The sequence below is a fragment of the Siniperca chuatsi genome, linkage group LG16 (assembly GCF_020085105.1).
Source record: "Siniperca chuatsi isolate FFG_IHB_CAS linkage group LG16, ASM2008510v1, whole genome shotgun sequence".
In the NCBI taxonomy this organism is placed as follows: domain Eukaryota; kingdom Metazoa; phylum Chordata; class Actinopteri; order Centrarchiformes; family Sinipercidae; genus Siniperca; species Siniperca chuatsi.
In genome coordinates this window covers 4,693,160-4,706,677 of record NC_058057.1, presented here as the reverse complement: position 1 = coordinate 4,706,677, position 13,518 = coordinate 4,693,160, and the positions used below count along the sequence as shown (strand labels likewise).

The following is a 13,518-nucleotide window of genomic DNA, read 5'->3' as shown; positions in this document are numbered from 1 at the left end:
CTCAAGCTTTAAAAGGTTAATTGAGAGAAAATAATAATGGAGGCTCATGATGATTGGCTTAGATCTGCTGAAGAGTGAAGAAAGGTCAGAGGGTGAGGAGGAAACTCTGGACACAGAGAGGGAGACATATAGAACATACCTCAACCGCACCCTAGCCCTAGCTGGAGTTCAGCTGACAAAGCTTGCCCACAGTAAATGGAACATCAAGAGTGGTTCCTCGAAGGACCTCCACACCCAGAGCCGCAGGGCAATCCTGGGCTCAATCCCGTGACAGACAGACTGTAAGCTCTGACTCAGATCTGGCTCCCACAGCTAGAGGACAAAATAAAGTCTCCAAACCAAGTGTTCAACAACAATATGACCTAACAAACTCCCAGCGGAACCCCCCACCTGGTACACTTCTAAGGGTTAGCCGTACAACCCACAGACTACAGACCCTAATGCTAAGTTAACTGATTGGTACCCAGTAACCCACGAACAAGCTAGATATACAGCCGCAGCTCCAACTGCATCCATGGTTCTTAACCAACCTCAGATTCCTCAGACATGGAAGGGGGTATATTAAGCTTTAGGTTATGACTTTTACAGAGAAGGCAATATGAAGAGAGACGAGGCAGTCCAAGAGTACTTATGCTCTCCCCCTACTCTAACCCCCCAAAACAGAACTTCAGTCTCTGCTCCCTATGATGTGGTTCCCATTACTGGGCTAGTGCTCACACCCATCAATCAACCAACATTAACACAGTCCCCTAGAAGTGGCTATCCAACTCTAGCCAACCCCATTAGGAGTGAAAGGTTAAATATCCCTTCTAATATTTGGCAAGAAAATACCTCCATCTTATTACCTAGTACTCCACAGACTATGGCAAGCTCCCCAATGGGAGCACTGAGCCCCATGCAAGACGATAATTGTAAGGAAAGTAGATGGCGTAGAATGCAAAATAAAATAACCCAACAAGCGAAGTCAAAAAAACTAACCACAGGGCCATAAATTCAGAGCCAACATCAGCCTCAAATCCAACCCCCGGCAGTCACAGCAACAAAGGTCTCAAAACATGAATCGAACTCCTCCACAGTTGCAGTCTCAGAAACAGGGCCCCAGCCAATGTCAGAGATCCCCAGAGCCACGTCCTCCGAGAGGTCAATATCCCAGAATCCTTCGAGATCTGAACCCACTCAGACAAACGCAATATAAAAAAATTGGATGTCATTATATATGAAAGACAATTTCATGAGAAGAATTAGGGAACATTGCCAAGGTTGAAAATCCTTGAACCAACCTGCCTATAATGGGTGTACCAAAACCCAATGGCATGCATCGATTGGTGCACAATCTGATAGAGATAAACAAAATAACTTGTACTGATGCCAGGCATCTAATTAATCCATCTAGAACTATGAGAATTCTCCCACAGGAAAAATTTAAAACAAACCTGGACCTCAGCAACAGTTTTTGGTCTATTTATCTATTGATCCACAATCCCAGTTAAGGACATGTTTCACTTGGGGAGTGGACTGTTAGCTGAGGCACCCACAGGGTTATAAGAACGCCCCTAATGTTTTCCAGACTTCCGTTATGAAAATGTTGAGAGGACTTCCTGTAGAAGTCTAGATTGACGATGTATACTTCACCCACAATGACCCGAATGAACATCTCAAGTGTTTAGAGGAGGTCTTGATGAGACTGACTAATGCAGGATACAAAATTGGCCTAAAAAATGTGAGATTGGTAGAACGGAGTTTACATACCTCGGCTTTAAAATTTCTAAGCAGAAAATTTGCAAATTCCAAGATCCAAAGTCTGTTACCGATTTGGAACATTTCGTAGGTACTTGTGAATACGTAAGCAATCATATTCCTAGGATGAGCAAAAATGCTGATTCTCTGCACAAGTTAAAAAGATTCCTATCCTTACAATACTATTTTGAGGGCCAAAAGATAACAAGGAGGTATCGAAAAAAAAACAAAAAAAAACTACTGGGTTTCTAATCAACGCTAACTTTGAGAACTGTGTTAAAAAATATTTTCATAGATCCCCACCAAGAAATGCTACTAATCATCTGTGGGTGATGGCCCACACATATTTTGGGAGGCTAAATAAATAGCCAACCACACTCATGACGCACCCTGATCCACATTTTGAAGACATTTTTCAGGGAAGACATGATCGTTGGATTGATTGATTGAAGAGGAAAGCTGGTAAACCACAAGATTCTTATACTACTGCCTTCCCTGAAGCATTACCAGAATTTCAACAAGTTTCTCCTTCTGAGTTAAGAATTTCTAGGACCAGCTGGGTTCATGAGAAAGTTACCCCAAAATGGTATGGAAAGATTCTGGCAGGAGATGCCCCCTGGGTTCAGGGACTCGATGTTAGGCTACCGTGGGGCACCACTGTGTGGCTATCACATGTACTGGCCTCCTAGCATAAAAGAGGAGATAGACTATTCCCTTATGCGAGACTGTAAAAAAAAAAAAAAAAAAAAAAAAAAAAAAAAAAAAAAGAGGATTTATGCCCAGACCGTAGGAAAAGTCATGTACTTATGCATAAAGTCATTAGTGGATCTGCAAGCTGGATATTTCAAAATTACAGCTAAATCAACTGTTTAGCAATGTTATACAGGCTCATTTTGGGTGAGTAAAATGGATAATATCTGCTCTTATCTTCATAGTAGTTATTGCAATTGTTGGTGCTTTACATAGGCTTGGTCTGTTGCCTCTTGCAAGATACAGTGGTGTGAAAAAGTGTTTGCCCCCTTCATGATTTCTTTTTTTTTGCATGTTTGTCACACTTAAATGTTTCAGGTCATCAAACAAATTTAAATATTAGTCAAAGATAACACAAGTAAACACAAAATGCAGTTTTTTAATGAAGGTTGTTATTATTAAGGGAAAACAAAATCCAAACCTACATGTCCCTGTGTGAAAGTGATTGCCCCAAACAGGATATCTGGTTGGGCCACCCTTAGCAGCAAAAACAGCAATCAAGCGTTTGCAATAACTTGCAAAGTCAAGCGATAACTTGAGTCTTTTACAGCGCTGTGGAAGAATTTTGGCCCACTCATCTTTGCAGAATTGTTGTAATTCAGCCACATTGGAGGGTTTTTGAGCATGAACTGCCTTTTTGAGGTCATGCCACAGCCTCTTGCTACATGCCTCAATAGGATTCAGGTCAGGACTCTGACTAGGCCACTCCAAAGTCTTCATTTTGTTCTTCTTCAGCCATTCAGAAGTGGACTTGATGGTGTGTTTTGGATCATTGTCCTGCTGCAGAACCCAAGTTCGCTTCAGCTTGAGGTCACGAACAGATGGCTGGACATTCTCCTTCAGGAGTTTTTGGTAGACAGCAGAATTCATGGTTCCATTTATCACAGCAAGTCTTCCAGGTCCTGAAGCAGCAAAACAGCCCCAGACCATCACACTACCACCACCATATTTTACTGTTGGTATGATGTTCTTTTTCTGAAATGCAGTGTGACTTTTACGCCAGAAATAATGGGACACACATCTTCCAAAAAGTTAAACTTCTGTCTCGTCAGTCCACAGAGTATTTTCCCAAAAGTCTTGGGGATCATCAAGATGTTTTCTGGCAAAAATGAGACGAGCCTTAATGTTCTTTTTACTCAGCAGTGGTTTTCGTCTCGGAACTCTGCCATGCAGGCCATTTTTGCCCAGTCTCTTTCTTATGGTGGAGTCTTGAACACTGACCTTAACTGGGGCAAGTGAGGCCTGCAGTTCTTTGGATGTTGTTGTGGGGTCTTTTGTGACCTCTTGGATGAGTCGTCGCTGCGCTCTTGGGGTAATTTTGGTCGGCTGGCCACTTCTGGAAAGGTTTACAACTGTTCCATGTTTTCGCCACTGTGGTTCGCTGGAGTCCCAAAGCTTTAGAAATGGCTTTATAACCTTTTCCAGACTGATAGATCTCAATTACTTTCTTTCTCATTTGTTCCTGAATTTCTTTGGATCTTAGCATGATGTCTAGCTTTTGAAGATCTTTTGGTCTACTTCACTTTGTCAGGCAGGTCCTATTTAAGTGATTTCTTGATTGAGAACAGGTGTGGCAGTAATCAGGCCTGGGTGTGGCTAGAGAAATTGAACTCAGGTGTGATAAACCACAGTTATGTTTAAACAGGTGGGGCAATTACTTTTTCACACAGGGCTATGTAGGTTTGGATTTTGTTTTCCCTTAATAATAACGACCCTCATTTAAAAACTACATTCTGTGTTTACTTGTGTTATCTTTGACTAAATTTGTTTGATGATCTGAAACATTTAAGTGTGACAAACATGCAAAAAAATAAGAAATCAGGAAGGGGGAAAACACTTTTTCACACCACTGTATGCTGTTACTCAGATCCTTTAAGGACTGTGGGCTTTGATAAAATTTAGCCTAATTTAATTACTCTCTTTAAGCTGGTTAAATATTGCAGAGTTGTTTCGTGTAAGTCCTGAGACCTTTTAAAAGAAGAGCCTCTGACAAAAAGAAGAACAGGAAATGAAAGCAGGAAACAGCATTTCGCAACCCAGAGCGAAATAAGCACCGAGGGCGTTATTTCTCACAAGAACTGCACCTCTCCACTCTGATATCCAACCTCGATCTCAACATCTGCAGCTTCATCAACTACCAAGACATTCTCAGACTTTAATACTGCCACCCTATATTTTTTGAATTTGCCTTTTTACAAAACACGCCGATTTAGGGTTCTTTTTTCTAGTTAACTCTTTTGTTTGTTTTGATGATTTTGCCTACTGTAATTATGACAGAGGATAACAGCTCTAACAACAGCATTGAAGGAAACCTGACCGCTAACGAGGAGGTGTTCCTTGCCACTTTAGAACATATTATTCTACGACACATGGCAAGCCAGCTCCTTATTTCTGTCATTTTCAGACACAGAAATACTTTATTGATCCCTGAGGGGAAACTCTTTTGTTACAGCAGCTCACTGTCACGTCAGTGTACACAGGAATAGAAGTACTAGCAAAAAATATCATACACTCTAATACAGGTCAGAAAATAAATTAAGTACCAAGTGGGTATAAGTATAAAATAAAATAAGTGTGAAGTACCAAGTGGGTTTACCGGTTGATGATAATAATACGGTATAAAGTAATAGTGCATGAACTGTCAAGTTAAGTATAGCTTATTAAGGTTATAATGAGACGGAGGATATTGCATAAGACGACGAGACGGAGCTACTGCAACAGGCAGCATGCAGGCTGGCGCATGCGCACACATTTTGCTATTGTGGTTAACTCAAAGGAGAGGCTGGCCATTAGTTAGAGGCTTGATTTTGGGCTTTTTGTGTGCTCCATTAAATGTATAAAGAGGATTTACTGGAGTGTTAACTGCCTTCGGATGGATTTTGTGCATTTATTTGGCATGCCTGAAATTTACCTTTCGGCATGATTGGCTCTGCAGTATCCCTCATGAGCATTTTTAAGAGTTATGCTTTTGCCATCATTCCAACAGAGTGTCTGATCTTTGCTTTAGTTACAATGTGGACATTAGTTTCAAATCAGCTTTCGGGGCCAGTAAGACAAATAATGAAATTCTTATTCTCATCTCTGAATATGTTCTAAGCTGGCATCATTGTACTCAAGATTCTTAAAGGTGCATTCCACCTTCAGAAACCCAGTATATTCCTGATTTCTGCCTTTATTTGGTACATGGAGGGCAGAGCTAAATCTAGAAAAAGAAACATTTTCATACCCTCGAACTGACAAATACAAAAGAGAGCAGAGAGAGAGCCCCAGCGCGTTTCCTGAGCAGCTCACTGACGAGGGCACATGGTTGGGCCCAGTGCCGCCAGAGGCACACCCCGTCAAAGCCCCAGCGGTTCTAGATGCACTCGATTACCTGGGCCCAACAGCTCCCGACCTCGGGGGTCTCCAGCCATGCTTATTGGGCAACTTCCTCCACCACGAACATATGACTACGAGACCTCTACCCTTCAGTGGAGACCTAAGCTTATTTTTTTTACGATGCTAGTCACAACACAATTTCCCCAAGGAGAATAGGGGTGCCTTTAACCTGGGCCAATCTGATCTATGGCCCCCAACCAATACACAGGCGTCTTCCCCTGGACTACTCACGCGGTCCCTTTCCATGTTGGCAGAGAGTGAGTTGCTGAACCATCTCTATCTCTCTCCTACTGAGTTGATATGGCCTGGACATGCCCAGTGCGAGCTCTGGATCTATCGGTACTGCACCACACTTTGGACTTGGATCTCCTGTCTTGACTCTGACGGAGTCTGCGCGGGTGAGTTCATTATCTGGGACTTGGGGCTTATGGATGGCATGCTCCTTGTCTGATCCAGAACACACTTCTGGGTCGCAGGACTGATTATAAATCTACGGTGTCCGGCTGATGATCTCACGACAAATTATGGACTATGATTAAAGTGCTCAAAAGGACGATGAGGACTGTTCACTCTGAAACGATGTATGTATGAGCTTAATGTATTCTGTATTTACCTTTTGCTTTAAGTTTTCCTTAGTCTGCTTTATTTCTATGGTTATAAGGTTAGCTTTACGTACCATTATATTAAAAAAAAATTTATATGGTGCTTACTCTAGTTGTTCTTGATTTATTTTTCTTGTGCATATATTACAGCGATTATAATATCTCATAATTATCATACCTTGGTATAACCACGTTGCCATATATGATTAAAGTTTATATGTATCTGTTCCATCGCAGAGAGGGTGTCGGAAATAAGCAATGAGTCAGATAGTATTGTTATTTATGATGGTAGATTTATGGTGGTGTACAAATAGTAAACAAAATTGCAAGAGAGGGTGTTGAAATGATGGGAAAATTATGCAATTATTGTTGTACTCATTTGTCATTTAAGCCCTGTCACAGGCAGGGTCCTGCTTAGGCAGAACAAGGGGGGGAAAAAAGAAGAGAGAGAAGGGAGGACAGTGGTCTGAAAACCACATTTCCTCCGAAGAGCAGAAGGTGTGAAAAACAAAATGGCGGAGGTGTTGTCGTTTTACACAGGCAGGATGACAGCTCATGTTTCCAGAGTAGCATTGAAACAAAGAAAATTCCATAATACTTGGCCCTAGAGTTGACAATAGATAAAGAAAGGAAAAAGAAAAGTACATACTTCATTTTGATGTGCAGGATCTCATCACTTGTGAGCACCTTTCTCAGAAAGATGGTTTTCTGATTATCAGTCATATGAGAGACCAGCGCTAAACAATGGGCAGTGGACCTGTTAGGGACAATAGGAAAATACAGTATGTTTCATTTGTTGGGCAAAAGCATACAAAAATGTTGTATAAAAAGCTGTAGAAAGGCATACACCAGTATTAACATTGTTGTAACCGCTATATGTAAACACCAAGACAGATATGGGAGGAAAATAACAAAGGGTCTTAACTATAAACTCTAGAAAAATATTAACACATTTGGACAACATCCATAGGTTTCTGAATGTTTTGAAGTATGGATAATGTACACTGCTCACTACCATCTTGGCGGTTTATGGAGCCAGAAAATCAGAAAAAGATCTGCATGCCAGTAAAGCAACTACTCCCAAACAAACATCTCTAAAATGTTCCACGTCATCCATGTCCGAGTCTTCGTTGTTGATGCTTGGACTTAATACACTCTGGATACCAGTACTATAGTTGTAAACAGCTGGTTGGAATTCTAAACGTACGACTTGGCTGTCAGTTATATGGGTGTTTTATTAATAATTTCAGCTCTTAGCTAACTATACTATCTGGTTAGCCATCCAGCAAAATATTGTGATTCAAACATCTAACATAAATAACACTAAACTAGTGAAAACTAGCATTACTAGTAGCTAGTAGACACTTCATGCTAAACTTGAACCTAGCTACCCTTCAAGTTAGCTATGCTTAACTCTTCTTTTGCTGCATTCACACAATGCCGGCAAAACAAGAACAATGGGAAAACCTCCAATTAACCTGGGTGTGTTCACACATTATTCCTTGACAGTTTAGCCTCGTACTAACACTATATAAATACTTTAAATAATCTATTTTTATTGTCTGACATATACATTGGTGTGAAAAGGTGTTTGCCCCCTTCCTGATTTCTTTTTTTTTGCATGTTTGTAACACTTAAATGTTTCAGGTCATCAATCAAATTTAAATATTAGTCAAAGATAACACGAGTAAACACAAAATGTAATTTTAAATTAAAGGTTGTTATTATTAAGGGAAAACAAAATCCAAACCTACATGGCCCTGTGTGAAATGGTGATTGCCCCCTAAACCTAATAACTGGTAGGGCCACCCTTAGCAGCAACAACTGCAATCAAGCGTTCTGATAACTTGCAATGAGTCTTTTACAGCGCTGAATTTTGGCCCACTCATCTTTGCAGAATTGTTGTAATTCAGCCACACTGGAGGGTTTTCGAGCATGAACTGCTTTTTTAATGTCATGCCACAGCATCTCAATAGGATTCAGGTCAGGACTTTGACTAGGCCACTCCAAAGTCTTCATTTTGTTCTTCTTCAGCCATTCAGAGACCCGAATTTGATACAGCATCACTAGAATGCTGTATCAAATTCACATCTGAATCCATATAAGCAACAGATGTTGAATAAACATTTGCAAACAGTTTGCTCAACTTATCTCTACTAGGCCACTCCAAAGTCTTCATTTTGTTCTTCTTCAGCCATTCAGAGACTCCACAACAACATCCAAAAAACTGCAGGCCTCACTTGCCTCATTTACGGTCAGTGTTCATGACTCCACCATAAGAAAGAGAGACTGGGCAAAAATGGCCTGCATGGCAGAGTTCCAAGACGAAAACCACTGCTGAGCAAAAAGAACATTAAGGCTCGTCTCATTTTTGCCAGACAACATCTTGATGAACCCCAAGACTTTTGGGAAAATACTCTGTGGACTGACGAGAACTTTTTGGAAGGTGTGTGTCCCATTACATCTGGCGTAAAAGTAACACCACATTTCAGAAAAAGAACATCATACCAACAGTAAAATATGGTGGTAGTGTGATGGTATGGGGCTGTATTTTTTGCCCAGTCACTTTCTTGGGTGGCCCAACCAGTTATTAGGTATAGGGGGCAATCACTATTTCACACAGGGCCATGTAGGTTTGGATTTTGTTTTCCCTTTATAATAACAACTTTCATTTAAAAACAGCATTGTTTACTTGTGTTATCTTTGACTAATATTTAAATTAGTTTGATGATCTGAAACATTTAAGTGTGACAAACATGCAAAAAAATAAGAAATCAGGAAGGGGGCAAACACTTTTTCACACCACTGTATGTACGTAGCTGCTTGTTAAAAAGTGAAACCAGACACAAACAAAAATTGTATAGCTTTAGTTCAAGTTCATTTTTGACCTTGGAAAAAAATATGTGTATAGCTATTTTTTAATGAGCTGAATTCGCTAAATTAGGGTTAGGGTTAATGAATTTTAATTTAGATGTGCCAGTGATGGAGGCATTGCAGCCATTTTTCCTCAGTATGTTAAGACTTCAGTTGTTCTTAACCAAGTAGCCATTGTAGCTTTCAGAAATTCCTGGTATCTCCGACTTGAATTACAGCAATGACGTGAACGTTTTTTTGTACTAGGTTGCTTACAGTCTGAACAATAAGACTAAAGTCAACTATAACTTTAGCTGCGTTTCCACCGCAGGAACTTTCCCCAGGAACTAGGAACCTTTGGAGGAACTCAGTGCGTTTCCACTGCAGGGACCAGGGTCTAAATTAAGATCTGGGAACATTATTTTACCCCCCAAAAAGGTCCCTGCTCAAAGGGTAGTACTTTCCAAAAGTACAGGAACTTTCAGGGTGGAGTTTGTTGAGCTGATCATTTCTGATTGGTTGACCTCTGACTGGCGGAGCAGCAAGTGGTTTGACTGTCTGGATCGATGCATTGCTGGGTCACAGGCCAGCCTTCTCTGGCGCAGCATCTCAGCTACTGCGCTGTTGGAAGCCATAGTGGACATGATGCTTGTAAAATGCTATAATGCTAAATGTTAACTGCTATTGCTAACCTAGTCAAAAGCCAACCGCTAATGGTGTAGAATCGTGGGGATCGTTAAGGCAAGGGTTGGCTAAAATGATCATGAAAAGATATCAAAATGATATCTTGTTAATGTCGTCGCAGTGAGACAACGTTTATTCTTTTTCAATGTGCTTTTCAGATGAAACAGGCGGGAACACTGAACTGCAGGCTGCAGAGACTAGTGTGTTTTCTCCTGCTACCAACAGCAGCCCTCGTCCCATGCCTCCTGCTGAAGCACAAAACGCTGTGTTTTGCACATTTATATTTCTGCAGATAAATAAATAGTTGTGATAGTGGTTGTTCTTGTATCTGAAAACAAGTATATACTACTATATATTTAAAAAGACACGTAATGCTTATGCTTGTGTTACCATATTTTAATATTTACAACGCTCTGAGGAAGTAGGGGCTCTCAATTTCACCATTATACACCAGTAAGCTCAGTATTTAAAACAGGTGAGAGTGCATAGGTTAAAATATCCTTATGCTGAATTACATGCAATGTGTTTAATAGGTTAAAACAAACAGCAATATGCAGCTTTGTGATGGGTTTAACCTAATGGGTGTAATTTGCCTAATCTTCGCAGGTCTTTAGACCGTGGTGGAAACGCACACAACAGTGGGCTAAAGGAACCTTTTAGTTCCTTGAAAAGTAGTTCCTGGGAATAAAAGGTCTAGGTACTTTGGATCAAAACACAGCTTTTTACTGTTTTGAAGTAGTTTAGTAATTTAGTACAACTCACATATGCTTGACAATGCTGCTGACCATTTTCTAAAGCAAATCATAGTTTTTTTCTGATTTATGGACAGCTTATCCTTAGTTTAGTGTAATGGCTATCTTTCATTTCAGCACAGTGTAATGTAAATACAATAGTTGTTTTTCACAGCAGACATTTTGACTTAGTAGGAAAGGCACAGGTTTTACTGATAACATTAACAATGGCTCTGTTCTATTCAAGTGTTCCAGTAAACCATGACAGTGTGACAGTGAGCCATCAAGCACAATACCAGGACCCTGAAACTGAAGCAGCTAAATGGAATTCAGCCATCATTCATTTTATTATTTACACCTGTGCTTTTAATACTGTGACATGTCAATATGTCTTCGGTGAAAAAGGCCTATTATAGAAACTTGAACCATATCATTGCGTATGTGACCGATTTGCAAAATCTACATTATTACCAGTAAATGAGAACATTTCTTTGACAATATTAAAAGTACATCTAATGTTCTGGATTGCCTTTTTCAAGCAAGTTTCTGCGAGCTGACTTTCAGAACTTAATGAAATAAAGAAAAAATAATGGTTGACTGCAAAATTGCATTAGAAAATCCAAACAAGGAAGGTATGCTTTGGAAAGTGGTCAGCAGTAATGTTATGGGTGTGAATTTGCAGTAAATGGGCTTAAACATGCAAACACACCCACATAGTCTTTACATTTAGAAATAAACCCAGTTGCTTTGCTTTAATCCTGAACTGACCTACACCCACTAAGACCAAGAATACTCTTTTTAGATTTCCACATATGAAACCAGCTGTGCTTAAGGATTTGTTACCCTATATATGAAGCCTCTATGGATCTAAACAGGAAGAAGGTACGTACCCTCGGACCATGACATCGCTGGTGAGCAGCTGTGATACACAGGGACTCCAGTCCCAGAGCATTCGAAACTTGGCACAATCACTCTGGAGGAAACGTAGGGTGGCACCCATGAGGTCACGCAGCTTCATCCTCCTGGGGCCATACTGAACAGCTGATGACTCTTCACTGGTAAAGAAGAGCCTCTGAAACACTGGGGGGGCATTGTTGAAGTACCTTGCAGCAAACCTTACGGAGAGAAGTAGACAATTAGTCAGGGTGGAAGTAGCCTGCAGAAATGCTGGCTTAAGTTACTGCATCAGTGTCTGTGTGAATGCCAGAGGATTGAACATTTTTGGAACTTGACCGATACTAGGAACAAAAAGTCAGGATATTTCAGCCTCTTTTTCATTCACCATTCTTTTCAAGTCCCCTAACTTAGTGAAAGTGTAATACTAAATAATTTAGGTACGTTAAAAGGTGCACTACAAAGTCCTGCAAAACTTGCTGCTTATGTGATCTAATTTTTTGTTCTTTATTCGCAGATATTAAACCGAAGTCATTCATACCACATGCTCCATGTTGTAGGGTGCTTGGAAGACTCAATAATAACTCCCCTACTGCAGCTTTGTACACATTAGATGACTACTGATGTGTCCATTTTTGCCCAGTTTTGATCAAGGCTGCAGTCATGGCTGGATTACCTACTCAGCAAAACGGATAACTGCAGCAAGACTCCAGACACTCAAGGGCCCGAGAGCTCCTGGTCCACTGTTTGGGTTTTACCACAAAATCATGATATCAACTGAATAGACAACGGTCCTGCATTATCAGTTAAAGAAGTAGTTCAAAATTCTTAGAAATAAACTAGTTGTAATACCATCATTATTTAAAATTAATTTGTGTAAACATTGCAAATAAATCTGTTTAACTTGTTTAATTTAAGGTGATAAGATACATGGGAGAAGTGGTGGTGGTGGTGGAAGGTGTCAACAGGGGCCCACACCTCCTGATGCAGCACCCCAAGTGAGCACCAGCATCTTTACAGGCTATGGTGAAGAGAGGGGACATTTCCCATGCTCACTGTGAAGAGAATAAAGTCCACTTACGCCTGTGCATCGGGACTGATGCCGAGGAGTTTGCTGAGGGCCACACACAGGCGCTCGTGGAGGTCATGGTTGATTCTGCCACCAGCTCTGACCCTCTCTGCATTCCGCTCCAACAGGTCCAGAACCAGTGGTCGCAGGTGTCGAGCAATCAGCAAAGTATAATCCCTTTCCAACAGCAGCTGAGCCAAACACTCTAGAATACACTGCCTGTCCCGCTGGCTCCATATCTGAGGAGAGATCACATGACAGGAAGGTCCCAATTGAAATTGGTTGACATAAAGCCACACATAAATCAATATTTCTTCAAAATATTTACATCCTAGGTATTAACACGGACATCAGAATAGTTTTAAGTTTTAATGACACAACACACGCTAAAATTACGTAATTTGTAAAGTGACTACTGATATGTGATGGGAAGGTTACTGCATGCTGCACACACGACACGTTTTGAGTCACTGTGAAAACAAACAACTCTAAACACATTATTTTATTCCATACAAGCCAGGAATTAACATATCTTACCTGTTTTGACAGATATTGGCTTAATTCGTTGTGACTTTTATCAACATGTCTGGATATGGTGCCCAGTGATGACAGGCTCAATTCTAAATTTTCCATCGTATCATTTGTCGCCTCCGGAGGAACAATTTACAGCGAAAACAAGCTTGCGCTTTCTATGAACAGGTGTCCTGATTTACTATTATTAAACCAAACTGTGAGTTTCATCACGCGCTTGACTGTCTGAGGTTGTATCACAACACACAAGCACGTTCCCGTCACTGGTGTTAAAATCCTGTCCACATGT

General features: G+C 40.6%; 1 protein-coding gene across 1 annotated transcript in view; it reads right to left on the bottom strand.

Moving 5' to 3' along the window:
* Positions 1–13,508, bottom strand: part of mdn1 (midasin AAA ATPase 1) — a 170,985-nt gene extending 157,477 nt beyond the window's left edge. The window contains exons 1-4 of the mRNA XM_044169618.1: positions 13,236–13,508; positions 12,711–12,937; positions 11,626–11,850; positions 7,117–7,224 (exon numbers count right to left, since the gene is read on the bottom strand). Coding sequence (XP_044025553.1) covers positions 7,117–7,224; positions 11,626–11,850; positions 12,711–12,937; positions 13,236–13,331 — 656 coding nt within the window. The 5' untranslated portion in view covers positions 13,332–13,508. The remainder of the gene's footprint in view (positions 1–7,116; positions 7,225–11,625; positions 11,851–12,710; positions 12,938–13,235) is intronic.
* Between the last annotated feature and the right edge of the window lie 10 nt (positions 13,509–13,518).